This window comes from Columba livia, chromosome 15, assembly GCF_036013475.1.
Source record: "Columba livia isolate bColLiv1 breed racing homer chromosome 15, bColLiv1.pat.W.v2, whole genome shotgun sequence".
NCBI lineage: Eukaryota > Metazoa > Chordata > Aves > Columbiformes > Columbidae > Columba > Columba livia.
The window spans coordinates 465389-487716 of record NC_088616.1 but is presented as its reverse complement, the minus strand read 5'-3'; the positions used below and the strand labels follow the sequence as shown (position 1 = coordinate 487716).

The 22328-nt window shown below is 42.8% G+C and overlaps 2 protein-coding genes and 1 long non-coding RNA gene across 15 annotated transcripts in view; 1 reads left to right on the top strand and 2 right to left on the bottom strand.

Moving 5' to 3' along the window:
* Positions 1 to 3362, bottom strand: part of SNX29 (sorting nexin 29) — a 128736-nt gene extending 125374 nt beyond the window's left edge. For 7 of the 11 annotated variants that reach the window (XM_065030386.1, XM_065030391.1, XM_065030385.1 and 4 more), the window contains exon 1: positions 2934 to 3147. In XM_065030386.1, the coding sequence (XP_064886458.1) occupies positions 2934 to 2940 (7 nt within the window). In that variant the 5' untranslated portion in view covers positions 2941 to 3147. Of the gene's footprint in view, positions 1 to 2426; positions 2579 to 2933 lie in introns of those variants that run through there. The other 4 variants (XM_065030388.1, XM_065030389.1, XM_065030395.1 and 1 more) reach the window with 4 other exon arrangements.
* An 884-nt stretch (positions 3363 to 4246) lies between these two features.
* On the bottom strand, positions 4247 to 22274 carry TNFRSF17 (TNF receptor superfamily member 17). Of its 3 annotated transcripts, XM_065030420.1 has the most exons (11): positions 18783 to 22274; positions 18343 to 18517; positions 17510 to 17668; positions 15492 to 15577; positions 14982 to 15096; positions 10745 to 10811; positions 7647 to 7816; positions 6600 to 6748; positions 6016 to 6150; positions 5558 to 5689; positions 4247 to 4821 (listed from the first exon to the last, which is right to left on the bottom strand). In XM_065030420.1, exons 6-9 carry the CDS (start codon positions 10752 to 10754, stop codon positions 6099 to 6101), a joined length of 381 nt encoding a protein of 126 aa, XP_064886492.1. In that variant the 5' UTR covers positions 10755 to 10811; positions 14982 to 15096; positions 15492 to 15577; positions 17510 to 17668; positions 18343 to 18517; positions 18783 to 22274; the 3' UTR covers positions 4247 to 4821; positions 5558 to 5689; positions 6016 to 6098. The 3 variants fall into 3 exon arrangements, with proteins under 3 accessions (XP_064886492.1, XP_064886493.1, XP_021149366.2); XM_065030421.1 differs by lacking the exon at positions 14982 to 15096; XM_021293691.2 differs by lacking the exons at positions 6600 to 6748; positions 7647 to 7816; positions 10745 to 10811; ... (3 more) ...; positions 18343 to 18517; positions 18783 to 22274 and having other exon boundaries at positions 6016 to 6382.
* Positions 6666 to 12429, top strand: LOC110362176 (uncharacterized). Its single transcript, XR_002419275.2, has 2 exons — positions 6666 to 6800; positions 11574 to 12429. It is a non-coding gene; the product is annotated as an uncharacterized LOC110362176 (long non-coding RNA).
* Positions 22275 to 22328: the final 54 nt, after the last annotated feature.

The following is a 22328-nucleotide window of genomic DNA, read 5'->3' as shown; positions in this document are numbered from 1 at the left end:
CTCTATTTAAGATTTTGCTCTTTTACAGTCTTTACTTTCTAAACTAAGTCTTAAAAAACACCCAAACATATTTTCAGACAAGAGCACCAATTAAGTGTCATCAACTCCAGCTGATTTAAGGACTAGCAGTGTACTACACACTGACCAAAACACCCTTCTACTGACTCAGAAGAGTGGTAATGACTACAGTAATACGCAGACAAATGCAAAGCATTGAAAGCATCAAAACAGCATTACTCAGGAAAAAGAAGCCGTATTTAGACTATTGCAAGAAAAAAGGAAGTTTACGCGAGTCTAAAAATAATGGTGAAAACATAAGGTTGCAAAAGTAAGAAACTTAGAGACATCAGCACGTACTGGGTCACAAAGGGTTAAAACCAGGCTCAGGTGCTGCGCCTGCCCTGGGACCCTGGACATACTTTGCTGTTCACAGTCACGCTTTCCTGGTTTCAAAACAAACTGCTCTCCATACCCTGACAGCAATGTCCACACCCACCGCGGAAGAAAACCGACTATGCAAGTAAAGGAGAGCAGGGTTTTCAACCCATTCTTTACAGATACAGCCCTCTTCAGCACCACGTGTAGAATATAGGTTAAAACAAACGAACAAATACAGCTCAGATTGCTCTTACATACTTTTTGAAGTCTTGTGTGCGACGTTTCAGACTGAAATTCCTTTTGCTCGCTCTAGTACGGGTTCTTAAGATAAAACACACGCAGACCCAATTTCAATACTACCTGGTACCACACTATGATAATTCTACTGCCTCATCCTCAATTAGACACATTTTTATGTGTTTTGAAACCGTCATTAAACAAGCGACACCTCTAATTCGTTACAAGTACATAAACCCAGAATCCTTTGAAGTTCAGCCTATTCAACGCTGTTCAATAAAATGTGAGTATGTAATCAGTAAGTAGCATTAGTAATATTAAAGTAATGCTCAAATCAACTGGAAGTTACCTTCACTGCATCGAGAAATACACTGTAGCTAAAAAATATACATTAAAAATAATTATAGCCATTAGGGAAAGAGGAGGTTCTATCTATATGTTAGGAACAACCCTTTTAGTTTTAAGGGCTAAAACTGGGCAGGGAAATAACTGCAGAGTGCTGTTACAGCCACTACAAAAAGGACATAGTTAAACCTGACGATAACATTTGCCATCTACCTTATCAGAAACAAACCGGATAATGACACACATTTCTCTTTCCTGATCTGTTCCACTTAGGTTATTCTGGAAAAATACCGTATTGTATAACAGTGAAAAAATAGTGTTCTTTTCACTTGCTAATTTAAATTGTTGGGAAAGTCGTACAGGTCTTGGCAAGGGCTGCACATGGGGAGGTCTGCCATGCAACTGAGCCACCAGCCTTAACGTCACCTTAGCCATTATTCTAGTTAAAGCAACTGTTTTCTCTCCTCATAAACCTGTATATCTTCATTGTTTAAAAATAATAATAATAATAATAATAATTAAAGGTATTAAAAATAACTACACGATGACATGTTATACTCTAAGAGGTGCCACCTTGGCTTTTGAGACACACAATTCCAACAGAGCTCCCAAAGATGATTCTCCTGGGAAGACTTAGGCTCAGATTTGCACAAATTTGTACAAAGCTGGTCCCGGCCTGAATTCGTCATTGAAGGGCTAAGGTTTTCCATATGAAAATGCTGACTCTTCCAATCTTCGGAATTAGGATTTGGTCTACATCATGTTAAAATCTGAAATGTGAGAAACATCATTTTCCCATGGTTTGAAAGACTTGGTTGTGACTCACATTTTTCACAATGCTAATTAACAGTTTTTCCCACAATAATATTTGTTTCCCCCCTCAGCTCTTCTTCAATAAAAATATTTTGTTTCATTCTTACCACAAAGGTGAGAACAAAACAGAGAAAGGTACAACTGAAGTGTTTTAATTTTCGGTTTTTGTTTCATTTTCGGAAATGACCGCTCTCCATAAATTGTGCAGCATTTAGTTACTCCCGTTAACTCTTCAATTCTTTTCTTACTACCTTCGGCAAGAGATCTCACCATGTGTTAAATCGGGGTGGGAGAAAAACATACCATCTAATTTTCAGGTGCAGTATTGTCTGGAACTTCCACTACTGAAGCTGTACAAGCAGAACCATGAAAGCATTTACTAAACACTTCTTAAAGAAAAACCCAAACAAACCCTTGCCAAGGTGTTTTAAGACAGGCTAAGTATATCTTTGCATGAAAAATCTATTACAATTTCTTACTCCATCCTACAAAATCCCTCTCCGTGCCAGCCCACTCAAGCGGTTTTGATTCCTCCGGTCCTAAAGTCTATGGGTCTGGATTCTCGTGCAAAGCTCTGAAATACAGCTCAAAGCCCTCAGGTTTGCACACACAGCACTCGCACACAAGGCGGGGGCAGCGACACAGCGACACACCTCAAACACTGCAAGGGGCCGCCTGTTCCACTCGCCGCGCCTCTCACCAGCTGCACGTCAGCGAGCTCCTATCGTTTCTTTGCTATAATTTTCTCCGGGACATTCGCTGGCACTCCGCACGGCTGCGGGACCGCGGGCCCCCGCCCGCGCCGTGTGACAGCGCCACGGCCAGGGGCGGGCGGCAGGGACTGAGGGCGAGGTGAATCGCCACTCCGGGGCGTCGGGAGCCCAACCGAGGGGCAGGGTGCGGTGGCGCAGGGACGGCCGCGCTCTGCCGCGCACGGCGGGGCACACAGGCCGAAGTGCCCCGTGCCTCGGCACGGCCGCGGCCCCGGCGGGGACAGGCGGGGGGACAAGGGGCCTCGGCCCGCGGGGACAGGGCTACGCCGGACCAGCGGGAGCGGAGCGGCGGGACCCCCCGGGCGAGCTCTGCCCGCGCCCCAGAGCCCCGACGGCCCCACCGAGCCCGCGATGGCGGCGGAGCGGCCCCGCTCGCCCCCCACTCACCACTCATGGTGGCCGCGGGGCCCGCGCCCTCCGTCCGCCGGGCCCGCGCCCTCCTCCCGCACAGCCCAAAGCTGGGCCGGCCGGCGCACACACTCCGCCCCGGAACCCCGCCCCGGCGCCCCGGAAGGTAAACACGGCCCGGCGCGGCGGCCCCGCGGTGCGGCGGAGACCAGACCCGGCCCGGCCCGGCCCGGCCCGCGGCTCCGCTCACGGGCTGCTGCGGCGCGCGCCCCTCCCGGGACAGGCGCGAGGCCGATCGGCTCCGGCCCAGGGCGGCTGTGGCGCGCGCCTGCCCACAGCGAACCTTCCGCGAGCACGCGGCGCTGGCGGGAACGCGCGATCCCTCCGCCCGCCCCGGGCAGAGTCCGCGGGGGGCGGGGCAACCCCGGGCAGAGCGCGGAGGAGAAGCACGTTCTGTGCTGGCGCAGGGGCCGTGTCAGCTGCGGGCCGTGCGCGGTTCGTGTGACAAAAAACGGCACCGACATTGTGAAACTCCGGTGCCAAACAAATGGCGAAGCCCTGAGGTAACGTTCCGGAATGCGGCGGCGTCGCTCGCTGTCCCAGCCGCGCCGGCCGTGTGCCGGCCCTGCCCCGCGCGCTGCGGAGCAGCACAGCACAGCACAGCTTGGTCTTCAAAAAGGAGTTCCTAGGAAAAGCCATAACGATAATTCCAACAGCTCTGCTGGTGTATTTCAGAGTTTTTGGCTGTGTGTGGCCAGACCCGCGCGGGTAACTCATAACCAGCCCACACTGCGTGGCCAGCCTCCTGTTCACAGATTTTGTGCAATAATTCACTACCCTTAAAACATTTTAATTCATTATGTATGCAGAACCTGAAACAGAAAGTTAACTACAAATAAAAGGATTGTTGTTGCTTCTGTTATTGTGGTTTCCAGGAATAAAATTGGCCTAATATGAGGAAAGTAGCACTAATGCTTGGGAGGCAAGGTGACAAAAGGACATTGCTAGTTTTACGAACTAGCCTGGCATGACTCCATCTAATCAGCAGTCCTTGTATGTATAACAAGGGCAAGTAAGAAAACAAGTAAAATAGAAAGAAATCTTTCTAGAATATAGTCTGCAAAACACTTGGCACGTAAAGGCAATGCCCTGGGACTGCAGGTACAGCCCCCCGGGGGACCCAGCCATCCCATCGGAACAGGGGGACAACACTCCTGTGCAACATCCTAGGGCCCGTTTCAAGTTACCCTTTAGAAGACTAGGGATGTAACGTGGCTCTTCATCTGCCTCTTGGGACATTCCTTGTGTACCATCAAGCAATTTTTGGCACAAAATCTGAGTTTAACATAAAATACATATTTGCAAACTTGTTTATTGATGGGTTTGTATATACCCAGCATAAGTAGATACAGTCTCTAAAGGAAGAAACAGCCAGCCTACATGGGGACTTTCAGAAATTAAAAATGCCAATAACTAGTTTAGTACTTGACAATAACGTAGAAATACTTGACCAAAGAGATACTAGAACTAGAAATGCTATGACAATATTAATGAAAGCTCGATGAACATCTGTAAGGATGATGTACTAGCCCTCTCCACTGACTGCAAGTATGAAGATCAATACTGGAATAACTCGTTACACAGTAAAGAGATCCAATATTCTCTCATAGTCACCCAGCACCCAGAACATAGTTGCAATAATCAAAAGATTTTGTGGTAACTAGCGCAGTAGCTCCTTCTTCTGTAGCTGGTAATGGAAATGAAGTTTCCCAGCCAGGCTGAGTCTTTACCAAGCCCCAGTCAGTGCAGGTGCACTCTTCCACCGAATACATCAGTGTTTCACTTGGAACTGGGTGTCTCGTTCCTCCTGCACCCACACTGCTTTCAGTATGAGCCTTCAGAATAGTATTCAGCTCCACAGAAGAGTCTGCAAGCATTGAGAAGTTCATTCAGTACATACATCGTGCTATATCAGGAGTACAGTTAATAAAGAGCCACATTTCGTGATGTTCCAACTATATACTAACCTCAGTGAAAGTTTTAAGATGTAGTTATATATTAAAATCTTTTGTTCTATGACAATATGTACCCTGTACTTGAGGATAAGCATTTAAGTAATTAACACATATTTTATAATCAGTTATTTATTGGCTGAACACGACACAAATATTTGTAAAAGGTAAAAACTAATTGCCACCTTCCCAAGGTATGCCACATACACTTCTCACAGGCTAGAATATTAAGTAAAATTATATCATCTCTTATAAGATGGAGAGCTAATACTGAATGTGTATCCCCTACCTGAGTAGAATTTCTTTCGCGTTCTATGAGAAGAGCATGAAACCCTTATAAATATCTTTTGCTATGGAGGGTTCATAAATGATTTCTCAAACCTCAGCAAGTAAGCCAGGTGTGAATATGCAACAAAGCAATCCTGGCCTGATCCAGAGCCAACAAAGAGAGATTGCTGCTTTTACAAGTTATCATCTGGATATTTTATTCCCTAAACACTTCATTGAGACTATTTGAGGAGTACAAAATAATCCACTGAAGACAGTTATCAGAATCTGGAATGTAAATTATATGCACAATTTATACATGGTAAGAGTCGCTAAAATGTACAATGATCTAAAACTATTTGATAAAGAATCTTACTTATTCACCTGTGTTTTTCAGTTTTTCTTTTAGTTGCTTTAGGGGCTTCCATTTAAACAAGACCATTAAGGTGAACAGAGTGAGCATTAAAATGACTCCTAAGCCCACACAAATCCAAAGAACTCCGCTTGAATCAATACCTTAGGAAATGAAAGAGATGCATTAAATTAATTGTAAACAATAACCAATGAACAGTAAACATGTCCGACATATAGAACTTCTATATCAAAGGAGCAATTTCTATTTTTATTGAGTGACAGCTCAAGTAAAGCTTGAGAGTTTTAAAAATTTACTCTTCATACAGGACCCACTGCATAAATCTTTAACATTTTTGAGCCCATTTACTATTCTGATAAACTCTTTGCGGGTTTTTGATGTCTTTACTTTTTCCTGTTTACAATTCTGTGTAAAATACAACATGCAAATGCCCAGCACAGCCACAAAGTTCTGCAGAAATAGTACTTACTTGTATCACAGTAGTTCTCACAGGAAGGCGGCGGTGCGCTAGAGCATCGAAGATGACAGGGCTTACAAGAGAGCAGCAAATTATCAAAGTATTCGTTTTTGGGGCAGGGTGCCATCAGGGTCAGTAATTATGCAACTGGAAAGCCACGGAAATTGTAAAAGAGTGAGGACCATCTACAAAGGGCTTTTCTGTTCTCAGTTTTGGCAGATCTAAGAACAGCTAGCAATAATAGTTTGACTTGCATCACAGCTGCACTAGGTACTATCATGTTAAATAAAAAGGATTTAGCTCTGAGGCCCCCAAGGAATTATTGTTCCTTTTTTGGCAGTTCACAATTGTAGAAAAACTGAACAGCTGCACCAAGATAATTTTCAATGTAAATAGCGTCTTCTGAAACAGAAAATGGTTATTTATAGATGACATTTCTTGAACAGGTGCTAAACATTACGAACTGGAGAAATGCAACATCTCCAAACAGGAGTCCATAATAATTGTTCTTGTCTTTAGAATTTTGTGGGGTTTTTCACAGTGATAGCCCACAGTAATTATCTTTTCCTGTAATATGCAGATTATGCAATGCTCACGTTTTGTTCTTTTTGCCCCAGTCCAAGAAGTCTAGGATGAAAAAACCAGAGGCGGGGGCATAGCAGCAGCAAGATACAACCAGGGCGGCTTCTTCATCTTCCACTGCCGCATTCTGCAGCCTCAGAGAACTTCCGTCGGACCTGTTTCCCTGCATGGGCAATAATAGTCAGAACACACGGAAGATGAAATAATTACTTTTGGTAAATGAATGGGTTTCTGATTTTAAAAGAGATACTGTCAAAGCGCAAGCTCAACAACTACTTCATAATTGTGTTGTACAAAATACATCTAAGACCTTCTGTTATAATGCCAAGGCAAAACCTAGAGATTCAGTCCAGGGACATTGCTCCTCAATTCCAAACTGGCCTCATTTATCTAGTCTGTCAGGCTTTGGTTGGCTTTTTACTTGGTTCATTTTTGGGGTTTTAGCTGTTTTTTTTTGCTTATAACCATAGCTACATAAGAAATTCAATGAGATTACATTCTAATCATGAAAGTGCTATATGAATATTTTACAGTTTTGATTCAAACCATTACCTGCGTTTTTCCCCCTATTTTTCCACAAGGCAGAACTGTCACTTTATTAAAACTGTAGTACCCGGCATGGAAAAATAGGTGGGCCACAGGTTTTATTCTTGTGGCAGAGGGCACACGGTACCTCCTTCCCAGCCAGGAGATGGGGCACCCTGGGCGTGCACAGATTTGTCTGTGCATACGCAGGGAGTGTAAATGCATCTGGTGTCGTCCGGGAAAAAAAAAGCCTTAACAACAGACTGCCACAATGAATATAATTTACAAAGCTTAATCGTTATCTTGACTTTTTAATCTAGTATAATGTATTTGAGATAGAAAGTTAACCAGTAATCTCTATCAAGTTGCAGTAACTGCCTTTATCCAGTATCACTGCCACAGATAGATGAGAATTACAGGTTTATTTATAGTTAAATTTCTCCTTGACACAATTAGTTTAATTGCTTTCTTGACTACAGAAAAATATTGTATAAGGAATTATAACTTCATAGCACATCACTGTGTGTGCGACTTACTTTCCCACGAACTGCGCCACGTGGCATACACGAGCTGTTTTGAGTGGAACGGCCCAACGAGGCAATCTGCATTCTCGTCTGGAGCAGATGGAACTGCTTCTTATGGCTTCTGCCCTCGTTTCTGCAGGCCAGGTGCACGGCTGGAGGCTTCCTGTCGTGGGCTTTTCTCCCTGTTCAAGATTAGTGGATAAACAGGAATCGGCAATACCTGATTTGGGCATGACAAAAGAAAATAGGGATACAGACAGTGGGTAATGCAAAAAATTTCGCCAGGAAGCCAATGGTGGTGCTGAAGTCCTAAAACTGGTTCTAACTCCCTTCATACATTCACGCTCCAGGGGAAAAAACCCCAAGTTGTCACTAGAACATCATTCCTGTTTCTCGTGAAGCACCAGGTGGTAGCTTATGCATAAAGCAACTTGAGTTTTTGCTTTTAAGATGGTGTTTAGCCTTTTTCAGTCCTGGAGAGGACAATCACATGCTCAACTGTGGTCTGAAGAAGGCAAATTTTCCTGAAAGTATCTTCATGGTACCCACAGGTATGAGAAGTGAATTTCAGGACAGGCAAGCTCGGTCAAATGCTTTAATCTTTTATCAGTATAATTCAGTGAAATGCTTTCCAATATTACTTAAATAGAATATTTTCCTATGCCGTAACTTCCCTTTGTTCTTGCATTTTTATAGCAATATCTATAGCTTATAATACGAAATTTGAATATGTAGTGTGAAAATTATTAAATTGCCAGCTCTGAAATTCCAAAACTTTCAAACTATATGACAGCTGCTGAATGCTTTGTGAAACATTTCCCTCTTGTGTGCGATCAGACTCTCCCCAGGAGTAACTTGGAGGAGTAACACCCCTCATCTTTTCCATGTGGCTCCTTGTAACAAGGAAGTCTCCATCTGCTTTATAGGCACCCTCTAAATACTGGAACGTGGTCCTGAGGTCTGCCCTCAGCCTTCTCTTCCCAAGGCTGAACAAGCCCTGTTCTCTCAGCTTTTCCTCACGTGGTGGCTTCCCAGTCCTTGGATCCCCTCAGTGGCCCTTCTCTGCACCCTCCCCAGCTTGTCCACAGCTTTTTGCAGAGCGAGGACCAAAACTGAGCACAGGATTCCAGGTGTGGCCTGACCAGCGCTGAGTAGAGCAGGATAATGACTTCTTTGTCTCTGTGGTGACGCCCTTGTGACGCAGCCCAGCACCCCGCTCCTGCTCTACTGGTTACTGTAATGTACCCTACAACTGACACGTACTTGATATGATATGGTACTATTCATAAAAACTGTAAAGAATGGGGTTAAAGAGAGAAATGTGGATCTAAAAGCAACAAAAGAAATAATAAGACATGTCTAGAATGGCTACACCCACTGCTTATAAAATTGCTTCTCTATGCCCACCAGTGCCGTACCCAAATATGATTTCTAAATTCCATGGAAAATGGATTGAAGTCGTCAACACAACAACCATTTAAATTCAAACAGTAAAAGTACTTTCTCTGATGCACTTGATGCAGACATGATTTCATCCCTGAAACACAAATCTCGCTTCTGAAATGTGAAGTGACACCCTCAAAGAACCTTCTGGAAAGATGACCAGTTTTATAGCTCAGATTCTTTTGAGGTTCAAAAGAAAGTCTGAAATCAAATTTCAGGCTTCTGCACTCTACTAAAGCAAAGAAAAACACATGATTGATAATTTGCAAGTAAGATACATTCCGAAAGAGATTATTAATGCAAATATCAAAGATGTGATGAATGTTTTCTAGAAAACCAGATGGCTCTCAAAACACCTCTCAATTTTCAAACAACTGTGTTAAATAACTCACATAAGTTTAAGGTAGCCTGGACTGGTCTGAATCCATTTAGGATGGCCCAATGAAACAAAGAGTTGTGAATTCACAATGTGGACCCTGTTTCCCTTCCCTTCCCTTCCCTTCCCTTCTCTTCCCTTCCCTTCCCTTCCCTTCCCTTCCCTTCCCTTTCCTTTCCTTTCCTTTCCTTCCCTTTCCTTCCCTTTCCTTGTATCTTTCTGGATGATCTGAAAATAAAAAAAAAGGAATACCATTCCAGTAGGGTGTAAGATACACATTCTATTTCTAAGTTTGAAACTCGTGATTAAATCAACATTGCTTTTCTCAAGCAGATTAAGGAGCTAATATTTGTGGAAAAGTAACTGAAGTCTAGATGCTGTCAGTTAAAAGAACCCAGAGCTGCTGCTCGTACCGAGGGTGTCATGGGTAATCCAAAGCAGTTCAGAGGGGCAGTGGAAGCGAGCAGACAACAATCACTCTGTAGTTTTATGTCCACCAGGCAATGCACATTCTTCCCCTTGCCATAACCTTCTGCATACATTTTGACAGAGCAACACTGACACTAGTTTGGAAGAAACTGCATGGACTAGATAATAGTTTTTTTAAAAAAGAGATTCTCAAGGCATACTGTAAACTCAGTGCTGTTATCTGGAACATTTTTAAGATGATCTGTTGATGTTACATAAGTACCTTCACCTTGAGGCAGAGCTGCTTCCCAGTAGATGTAACCCAAATACAGGACTTTTGGGAAACGTATTAGAGAGAGGAGTGTAAGACTTGACACTGCTTTGTGAGATCATTAACAATGAAGGGAACTACAGGATATAACTCCTACCATAGGTAGTGTTATTAGAGTCTTCACAACTACTTTACTTTTTGCTATTAAATTCTCTCCTCTGTTTTCCTAGTCCAGAAGAAGTGCATCTAGTTTTACTCATTGGCAATGGCTTTTCTTGTGTATGCAAAATAGCTGTGTCTCCAAACCAGCATGCTCTCATTGTACTGTAATGCAGCTGCTGTATGATATGCAAAAGTGTCAATACCGTGATTCACAAAATATTTTGTCACTCAAATATAATGAGATATATTCTGAGTCAGACTATTTTGGCACAAAGAGAATTCATGTCTAATTAGTAAGGCTGATCTGTAAGTCACCAAAGATGTGGCTAGATTATATAGAGCTGATTAAATGTCTTGGTGTTAGCTGATTAAATGTTTTGGTGTTAGTGAAAGGGATAGTCCTACTCTTCACTCTGCACTGCTCTGAAGCACAAGGGCTCTGGGCCTTACCTGACCACATGGCAAGCAGCTTCGATTTGTTAATCCAGTGAGTTTATAGAGTTTTACTCTCTAGGACCTGGAAAAGGCCAGAAACAGAACAAAAAGAAAGATAAACAGCTGATTAGCTACTGGGGATGTGAAACTAAGTGCACCACAGAAGTACAAATTTGGTGAACTAACATGACAATAACTTCATTTTAAACACCCTGTCAAACTCTAAGTACAGTAGAAATTAATTTGTGTCTAATTATTTGACACTGTGTGTATGAAGTCTTAAGATATTGTGGCAGATATGCTTACACTTTCTGGCAGAAAGCGTTGTCCTATGTGGCTACTTAGAGGTCAAATACCTTTATCATCAGACACAGAAGTAAATAAGAAGTCTCATCTTTTCAATCCAACTCTAGGAAACCTCCCGTTGAGTAAAGAGCTAAATCCAGCTCATTTCATCAGCGCTCTGGAGAATACTGCTGTCTCTTATAGCGACAATTTTCCTCCTACAGCTGGACTACTATTTTCCAAAGCTTACAGCCTTTAAACTAATTTTTTTGATAGATGTGCCCCAAAACACAAATCCTTTATTATTAAGCAATGCACTTTTCACACATAGGAAAGTGGGGAGCAGTGATCATAACAGGTCTCTAATGTGTCATCCATATAAACAACCACCATACCAGTCATAGTCTTTTCTCCTTGGCTATATATCTATTTCTGCTGATGTATGTAATGACAAAACAGAGGTGACAAATGGTAGAAAAACTGTGAGGAATCATAGTTGTCATGGCTTGTTGCCTTTGTTTTCTGCACACCTTAACATTCAGAATTCCTACTTCTCCAGGGGCTGAAAACCGGCTTAGAATTAGGAGATCTTGATCAGCAATAATTCCCAGGGACAGACCTTCCTACACGTCTAAACCACACGTTATTCCAAAATCTACATCCTGTGGTTCACCTGCTGTTTTCACCAACTACATGAGATTCCTCAGAACTTCTGAAGTATCTACAGAGCAGTTGTGAAATTACATTTTGGGGGACCATTTCAACAACGTGGTGTTTGCTCTCAGAAACAAGTGTCAAACTGTGCCAGATAAAGCTGCCTCATTCAACAGAGGATTATTTGCAGTGCACAAAAAATGTATTTGATAGTTGTTACTATGTAGACGGATGAGGGCACTTGCAAGGAAACAGATTTGGGGAAATGATGTGCTACAGGAATAAGGAAGACATTTTCTATCTTAACAAGATTCTTGTGCAATCTTCATTTTTGAATAACTTTGACAGGATGAAGTTAATATTAAAAAACCACACCAAACCTTTAAGCACTTTGTTGGGAGAAGCGTACTATAGCAACGGGCTTCAACATGAGAGATGTCATACCTGAAGTCAGAAGCTGTTTATAAAGTAAAATATGGGATCCAGCCAACCAACGAAACAAAACCCAGAAGCATTAAGAATCAATTTTTTAAGTGGCATGAAGATAAGGATATTGTTACTTGGAAACTGTAGTTATGTTAATAATTTATCCACTGCCTTGTACAATACACATTAGATCCTCTAAGAAGCACACTATTTTGTTTTGTGTAGGCTGTGTACACACATACCCCCAAAAAAAAGTCTGAGATGACTGGATACTGATGGATCTCCTCCGGTGATATTTACCTTTAGGGAATAATAAATATACAGCTTATTTATCACGGAAATTGTCTTTCAGCTTTTTTTCAGCTTGGGGATTACAGGGCTTGCATTGGCTCCCCACACAGTGACAGGTTGATACTAATAAATGCTTTCTCCTTGTCACTTGATGCTGCTCCAAAAGGATCACAGAAATTAGTAGAGTTGTACAAAATAAGAAAGGATTTATCAAATATAATAATTGGTCATTTAACTGTAAATGCACAAAGGCTTGCCAGGGAGGTATTTCTGCAGTTATATTACTGTAACTTAAACTCAAAACCACCCTAATATATCCTCTAAGAATAATATAATTCAGACAAGTTAAGCTGGCGCGCTGGAGTTGACATCATTGTGGAGAGTAATGGGAAATAAAGTTAAGAGGAAAAGTGCCAGCTGTGGAAACAACAGAAAAAAGAAAAGGGAGAACAATTCTCAGATCTGCTTCTGGAAATGTTTCAGTCTGACTCAAGAGTGACACCCAGGGACAGTCTAGAAAGACCAGTGTGAAATACACTTCTCTGCTCTCCTTACGTGATTATCGACCACTGGCAACTCCTCTCTGAACTTCAACTCCACATCTGCAAGCAGTAAAGCTTATATTTGTTGTTTAGAAGGATAACTCCAGCATACTGTCAATTCTACTAGGGTGTCAAACTACCAGAGAGGATTTCAAGAAATCAAAGAGCTCAGAGCAGGACGCAGGACTTGGAGCTGCATCCCCAGCACTGAGCATCCAGCCAGAGCATTTCCTGCCAGCAACCCAAATTTCCCTGTTGGCTTCCTTCAACATCCGGAGAAGCCCAAGACTTCCATGAGTCCCTGTCAGTGCTCATTTTTAACATAGGTCAAATTGATATTACTTGTGTGACAGAAAAAGGTAAGGAGAACTTTATCTTTCACTCTTTCATTGGGAAAAAAAGCTACTGTGAGTTTCAACACTGAAATAATGAAATGAAAACTCTGAACAGAAAGCCAAAGCAAGTAACACTATTATGTCAATTATCGAACATAAAGATTTAAGTTCATCTCTCCCAGAACAGGAGCTTAAGGTCTACTTAGCACACACAGCTTCAACAACAAAGTTTTGTTCTGACACAGCTTTGGGGTTTCTCTCTTCATGCTTGCGCCAGCTTTTTTTTGCCTGACTGTACTTCAGAAATTCTGCTGGCATAATTACACAGCACTTACCAAGAGAAAGAGGGTTTTCTGCTAGGACTATTACACTCCCTTCACAAACAACATTAGCGAGGCTGACAAAGGAATTTTTCTGGCTGTGTAGCTGCTTCTACACGGGTTGGTTTGTGCTGGCACAGCTCTTCTGGGTAGCACATGTAAGGTTTTTTTTCCACTTGCTCAGGCAACTGACCTACACTGTCGAGCCTTAAAGTACAGGCTTGGTCTGAGTTCCCTCCAGTTCTCTAAAGCTGCTTACAGGAAAAATCCAAAGAAAAAAGTCCTTTAAAATCACCTCATCACAACAAGCCTGAAAATCTGTGACATCAATGTACATTAAAAAACCCACCACTATTTCTTCCCCAAAGTTATTGCACTTCAAGGAACACCAGTCTTACAGACAATTTTGTCTCAAAAAAGGGTTAAAACTTTCTGAAAGGGTTATCTTCAGAAATCCACATTTTGTTAAGTGTATGCCTTGACTGTATGGCTGGGAGGAGATAAGCTGTTCCAGGAATGGGGTACACAGTGCTAATAAACAAAAGGAAGGGGTTATTAAAGGATTCATCCTGCTCATTAGCTTTTACAAGCTGCACAGAACAATGCTCTTTTTAGACACAATGTTTCATGTCATTTGGGCACAGTGCAAAATCAAGAACAATGAGGATTTTGCCTGTTTGGTTCAGCACATTTTAATGAGACCGCTGCTTTGAAAAGAGTGATGTTGCTCTTGCTACATCCGTTATTTCCAAAAAGGACTGAAGAACAGAACAACTGAAGAGAAAAATGTTCCTTAAAAATAGTAATTCAAATAACAAGAGTATAAACATTGTCAACTAAATCTCAGACAGCTTCTATATCCCTTACTATGTTCAAAGTTTACTTAGCTAGGAAGTTACGGAAAAGATGACGTGCATAGCACAGAAAAGCAGCGTCAATAGACTAGAAACCTTTTGGGCTAAGAAGGTACCTTTTCATCTGTCTGACATTGCACATGTGCCAACACAGTTGTATAAGTATTAAGGACAATGCATAAAACAACAATTATGCGTGCAAGCTTGGATTAATCTAATACTTGTTAGAATGCCAGCGACATTTTAATGTTGCTGCAATAGTTTATACAGAACGTAAACTTCTTTTTTTTTCTTCACTTCTTCATTTTGTGTCAGAAAAACCATGTCCCACATACTACTATTTTAGTGACTCTGCAGATGGACAAAGCAAACTGAAACTATTCAGAGGTATAATGCCAACAGGAGTAATGGAGTTAAAACTAAAAGAAATGTGCATGAACACCTATGTGTGGCATACACTGAAGTCTAACAAGAATTTTTCTTCTGATGATTTTAACCAAATTCTCTAGTCATTCCGTGTTTGTGGATAAGTTTAAGTAACGCACCGTTACTCCATTTCAAATTCCTCTGTACAGCATCGCAGTGCCAGCATGTGCTCTCTCTCAAGACAGGATGGAAACTCTGGAATTCCAGAATATTTCCCCATGCAAATTGCTTTCTCTAGAATAAAAAAAACTGTCACAGAATTATTCTGGAATAATTAGTCCTATTTAGAAACAAGCTCACTAGTTCATTCTCGCAGTTTCATAATGAAGTAATTATTTTCTGCAACAATGTTAACTAGCTATAGAAGAACAGCTTTAAAAATCCCGTGACACTGTTATTCTTTCTTCATAACAATAATGCCATTTTGCTTTAGTCATTAGCAAAACCAAAATCTTAAGAGACTTCTAATGGACAAAATGATCCCTCAACTGGAATTCTGGAGAGTTAAGAGGAAAAGAAAGCACATGAAAATCCCACATGGAACTGGTTTTCTATTCTCACGTCCCTGGAGCCAGCCAGCCAGCATGTAAAACTTCCCATATGAAATGCAGGTGTTATAAAACTCTTACCACATGTATAAGAGATCTGGCCTAAAGATGTTAGGGAACCCAACGGCGGACATGGCAACTCTGAGCTTCTCCACGTCAGGCGGTCGCTGCAATGAGGGTGTGAATAAACAGCATGTTACATACTCTGCATTAACAACCTGCATTGGTATTTTCAACGTTTTCATTATCTCACAACTACGCTTTTTATTAACAGAGTCTAGAAAAATTATATGAGGTATAGCTGAACTCTGCTTAACAGTGGGGACTCGCCTTGTGCACCCGTGTGAGACTGTAAGCCCCGCCTTAAATGCCAGCCACCTTTTCTGCATTTTTTTAACCTCTATATCAAGCTACAGGACTGACAATTTGATGGTATCCAGAATTGCAAATTCTTTGTTACTTGTCCCCTGCTAGAACAATACTAGCTCACAGCCCATGGGAAGAACATCTCCTGAGGATCTGGCACTTAAAAGTTATTGTTGCTCAATCAACTCAGCATCCCGGCCCATGAAATTCTAAAATTACCTCGGGTCACAGGGAGCAAAAATATCATCTGTTGCCATTTATCATTTCCAGAGAATCCATGTATCTCAGGCTTGTAATAGTTATTCTCCACATCCAGCAGATTTATAGGTGAAAACAAATTTACTCTAACAAAGTAGCAGGTTACTTTTATAATCAAAATGTTGCTAATCAAGACGGAAGCAGAAGAACAGCTGAACAGGGACCGGGATTGTACTTAACAGGATTTATTTTCAGCTGCTTCAGCATCTTAACTGACATGATGCCTCCTCCCAGCAGTCCTACACCTGGCTTTCAGATCTCTAGAACCACACGGTCTCTGCCTTTCTTCAAAATAGATTCCCTCCTGTCTTTAACCTTTCCAGTCCTAACTCAGTTGGTAAAGTGATCTCATTCTTCCCTTCCCTGGGTGCGCGTTCTTTGCTCAGTACATTCCTTCCACATGAAGCAATCCTTCTGCTATTTACAGCATTTTCAACTGTCATAAGGTTTAGACACTATGTATAGATTCTTCACAATGTGCACACCTAAAGCCCCATCTTTATTTTGAGCTTTGATAGCAAAAAAAAAAACCCCACAGATAATGAACAGTTTTGACAGCAAAACTGCTTACCTAAACCACCTTCCCCCTACTATTTATCAGTCTGGAAGTTAATGGTGTCAAAACCATAGAAGAAATTCTGTCTGAGGAGTAAACTGCAATGACTGTGCGTTCAAAGAGAGACATATGGGACAAAGAACTAGCTAGTGCTCAACTAACAGATTTTTCAAATCTGAACAACCAGCTAACTAAGCAATAGATCACACAGCTGAGAACCCTGAGCCCCCAGTTAAAGTCACATGAAAAAGGGGGTGATGCTCATAAAAACAAGACCTTTCAGGTTTGATTTCTAGAGATACACAAGCAAGAGAAAGAAAGGTTGTGTACACATACAAAAGTGAGAGACATGTGACTGCCTTGGAAAATAATGAGTTGAGCATATTAAATATTTGAGAGGTAAGGAGATGGACACAGAGAATCATAAACTGGTACTTTGGTGTGTGGATCTGTGTATTCCTCTTGCTATCTAAAGTAAGAACAAATAATTTGCGCCCTTTTTGAAGCCTGCAGTATGTGCTTGAACCGCTCCAAAATAAAGGCTTTAACTTTAGGTTGGAGACCTTAAAAAGAAGAACCAGCTCAGAAGTGCTCAGCAGCAACCCATAAAGAAATGTGTAAGAGTTAAGTTGCTAAAGTCCTTTGAGGATGCCCCTCTGCAAGCTTGGAGTAATTCTACAAATGGACTGTGGAAGAGAGCTTACGCTATGGTGTTACATTTGGAAAACCAAAGAGGACTTTTGTTTGAATCTCTTCCAATCAAATAGCTTAAAATATGTTAATGTAAGACCACACAAATACAGCAATTATGTGAGTGTCCAGCAGAGGGAGAGTAATAGGTTGAAAACAGCATTTGTTAAATAGCAGGGTTAGAACAAGCAAATCAGTTAAAAGACAATTCCAGGTCAAGATATCTTACTTTGGATTATACATGGTCCTGTGCAAATATAAAAGCCTTTTTATAATTCACTTAGGCTTTCAGGAACACCAGCGAAGCCGAGGGTAGACTTGGCTCTTGAAAAACCCATGAGGCTGAAACAGCGTGGGGTTTGTTCTCAGCTACATTTCCACAGACTACCTGAAAAAAAGAAATTACTAGAGTTTAAGAATATTAATTTTTAATCTCCTGGCACGTCATCAAACTTAAACTAGTTCAGTATTTTCAGTTCTGTGTCAGGCCTCATTAATACTATGAAAAGTATTTAGAAAAACTCTGATGTAGCCTTCCTTCAGGAGAGCTCTATCATTTGGACTTAGGTACAACCTTCATTCATGTTTTACACAAAAACTTTCTGGACTCATTTAACTCCATTTAACTGCTTCTTCTAAATAATGCTAAACTTGATTTCTAGAATGTCTTTTGAGATTGTTCCTTCACATAAGCCTCAGATAAAGAGCTAAGCTTCCAGAGTGGCACTTTCACAGCTGAGCAGAGTTTCCTATATTTTTCTTTTAATGATTTACCTTGCCACTCTGGTCTTTTCTTCCTCCTAGATAAATAACCTGTTCTTTTGGCTTTGTTTCTAAGGGCTCATTCTGACTTCAAAGCAATTCTAAATATCAGGCTACTCATTTAAGTGCATAACTAATGTACATATTTGAATACCTTTACATTTCAGGGCATGGCTCACAGTGCGTCAGCTGAATTTCAGCTTGCTGCCACACCAGAAAGGGAAGTGTTATTCTCTTCCTGCTCCTCCCAATCTCAGCCAAACACTCGCTTTCCCATTTTACAGCAGCTCAGGAACTTACCTGATCTCAAGGTAAACTGAGTCGGTCCCCTCGTAAGGCAGCACCCTAAGGCCACTCTCCTTCCGCCTCAGACAGCTGCTGCTTTGTGGAGTTCAAGAAGCTCTCCTGCTGGTGGTGAGCTGCCAGCTGCTTGGAGCTGCTGACCTCTTTGAAGCCTTCTAGTGAAATATGTGAACTGAAGCAGAAAGGAAAGATACTAAAACATTGGTATTTCACAGGTGTGTCTGCTAGGGTATACAATGCTTGCGAGAACCCTGCATGAAAGTTACGACTGAAGTACAGAATACTGTTCCTAACACCATATGAACAAGGGGCTCCATATCACCACTATAGGATTGACTTATCACAGGTTGCAAACTAGTGGTGAAGCTACCTTGAGATAGTTTAACACGCAAACAGCTTGGTCTCACTACAAACAAAGTCCTGTTCCCCATTCTTACGTTATGCCAGCTCTGGCGTTTGTCAATCATCTCTTAAGAGTTGATTCATCTCAGCAACCCAGGAGGAAAAAGAGACTGGATTGTTCTGTAACTCAGGGTAATGAGATTGACTCAGCACAGTCAAACGAGCTGGGAGGCGGCGCCAGGCCGGAGAACTGCAGCGGGGGGGGACGGTTCCTGTGCACCCCGGTCTCCACGTGTTCACCCTGAGGTGGTCCAGCCTCTTCTAAGCAGCGCTTTGATAATTAAGTCAGTCATGATGTGATGATGGATTTATATGGGTGGCTCTCAATAAGAAAAACTTTTTTAGTATTTATTAAATGAAGAGCTAGTATATTTATTCTAAACATTTTGATGCAAAAGAGATTTAAACAACAAAAGCTTTTATAATTAATTAAAACCTCAAGAGAACATGACTACTAACATTCCAGCAGATATGTTGCCAGTATAATTATCATGATTCCCCTTCAGTTTTATTTTGAGAACCAGCTGTTCCTAAGTGGAAAAACAAACTAGTAGCCCTGTTAAAAATTTAGTGTTTGAGTTTACACAATTCCTATGAGCGACACAGCCTGCAAAACAGGTTTGTACACTCTGAAGGGCATCCGGCACCTTCCAAAATTCTGTGGACTAATTGTTTATATCCTTGCAAGTACCTAGGGAATAAATACCTGTCAGAGAAGGAAGGAATGTTGGATAACACAAGAAATTCTTTTCCCCTGGAAGCAGTGGCAGTACACACATACGTCTGATCAAACACACATTCCCCACACTCCTCTCCACCAAAAAAAAAAAGCAAACACTATCACAACTCAGTACTTTATGAGCTGGCAGAATGAAGCTCCATTTCAAAACCCTTCAAGAAGCCCTTTTAGGCAATGCCAAAGTGTATGGAGGAATTGCTTCCTACCTGTTCTGTGTGCCGGTAATCTCAAGGTAAGTCTTAATTGCCATGAAAATACAGTACTGTGGGAAAGCAAGATGTGCCATTCCAGCCACTTGGATGATAAAGGAAGGTCAACACTAACATGACCATCCCAACCGTCAAAGAAAAAATAATACTAACATAATTAGATCACAGCAACTAGTCAAAATATAGAGGGCCTGGGTGTGTGAATGAGTGGGTCAGAACGCCACCCACAAGATACGCATGGGAATGTGACTGAAAACAGTCAAAACATGAGTGTGGTGTGTTTGGGATAACGTTTTGGAAAAAACACCCTGTCTAACCTCTTGGTCCAGCCCCGTATCTGTAAACCTATAAACTGAGAACTGTTGATAAAAATCCGCTCAGCCTGGCTCAGCTCTGCTCTCGCTGCTGACAGGAACTCTGTATGAATCATTCCTCGTCGCCGCATAGTACCCGCCCCCAGTCAAGCCTTCCCTGACTCGTAGGCTGTGACAAGGCTCAAACAAAACACAGGCTTGCAATACAGCACTGCCATCATTATAAACCTGAGCTATTAAATGCTCATAATGGCAGTTAAGAGTGGACAATAACAAGCCACTGTATCAGCAGAATTCATAAAGCTTAGTTTCCACTGTTCTTTGATCTATTCTACAGATTCAACAGTAGTAACCCATGAACTCCTTTGTTCCTAATGGTGTTACCTTGTTTCCAAACTAAATGAAATGTATCAGATGCCTACTGGTTAATAAATGTCAAGGAAAGGAAAAGGGAAAGCCAACAAACAAAACCGAAACAAACATCCAAACAACCCTTTACTAAGTGGAGAGTGCTACAGTGAGGTGTTCCCTATGATTCTAGCTGCTCAGGAAACTTATTTCTTCCTCCTGTAGCTTTACCTGTGCTTCCCCCACTCCCCTCACTAAAAAGGGTCAGATCCTGCTCCTGCTTCTCTCCCAGCTCTTGGTGGGACTGCATATGATTTTTTTTCAAACAGAAACATGACTGCCACACACAGCTGATAAACTTACTTGCAGCTTAACAAAATTCTAAATATTACAATGGTAACACAGGTGAGTATCTTCCTTAATTATACTCAACTTTGAACTACAGAGGCCTCGGCAACGTGTGTCTGAAAACTAGTGTGGGACTCTGCACCAGACAATAACCAGGGTGGTCTTTAAAACTCGTTCCTCAGGCTCTGGTGTGGGAAAGCTCTTGGTGCTGGAAGGAAAGACTTCCACGTAGCAGAGGCGTGTGGCCTCTCATCATGAATTACAGTTTTTTATTTCAAAATGAATGATCTGTGGCATTGTTACAAGTGCTGCCTTAGACACTTGTGTTTTCTCTCAATATGATGAGCACATTTTTTCATTGGCACATGTGCGTTACCTGCCACGTAGAACTTTTTGCCTGTAAAGGGTGTACATGTCAGCCAGAAACTGCCTGGTTCTTCTGTCAAGAACGTGTTACATAAACGCCACTTCAGGAGAATGCTGTAGTTCTTCAACCAAAACCATGCCGATTTTGTACCAAATTGAGGTCTTTACTTTTTACTTCTAAGCCTGTCTGCTTTCAGAACAACTCTGCAGCCTGCCCCACAGTGTTCCAATGTAACGAATGCTGCAGGTGACTCGGTCCTGCGTGTGAGCACTCCCAGGATCTCCCTCCTCCGGAGCACCGGCCTCACCTGAGCAGCTCTGCTGAACCTTCCAAGACATGACTCCACAGCCGCGTGCAGCCTCCTGAACAAACTCCGCTTGTTTTCCCGCCACTCCTCCCTGTCTCCTCCAAATACACTTCACTTCAAGCGATGCTTTTTTTTTTTTTTTAATAAGTTCTAACAATCTTACCAGCGAAGGGCCTCACTGCTTGACAAGTTCTACTGAATTTGGCTTAGGGGGACTTTTTTAACGTGATAACAACCAAGTCCAAATGTGCTGCAGAACTGCCACAATTTTAACTGTAACGCATTCTGTCAACCTAGGGCAGGACACGCGCAGGAGCGTTCGCCCTCAGGTGGAAATCCCCATTCGGGAAGTTTCCTGACCCCACAAGGTGCCGTCGCCCTATTGTCACTCTGCACCTGCGCCGGTCCAATTTTGCACAGATAGAAACGAAAACGAGCGTGTCTTCACCCGACTGCCGACGCCGCATCCTCCTGGGAGGCGGGAAACCCCGCGCGGTGCCGGCCCCGCCGGGCCTGGCCCCGCAGCCCCCGCGACGGGCGCGTCTCCCTCCGCGACCACCCGAGACCACCCTCGTGTGCGCTGAGGGGACGTGGAGCCGCCACCCGGCGAACTGCGCTTCCCAGAGCCCCGCGGGGCCGCTGCGCCCGGCCCACCGGGACAGATCGCTCCGGTCCCGCCTGAGGCGTTCGCGCCAACTCCACGTCCGCCTCCCTCCGCCCGAACGGGAAGCGGGGACGGCAGAACGGGCAGCCGAGCGCAAAGGCTGACGGGAATCGCAGTTTCTCCATGCGCAGCAAACGCGGGCGACTACATTTCCCAGCTCTTCCGGGGAGGCGCTCGGCGGGGGCTCGCGCAAGGCACGATGGGTACCGTAGTCCCCGCGCCTCGCCTCGGCCACGCCGCAGGGCCGAGCCCCGGGGAGCTGAAAACTACTAAAATGGCGGCAGG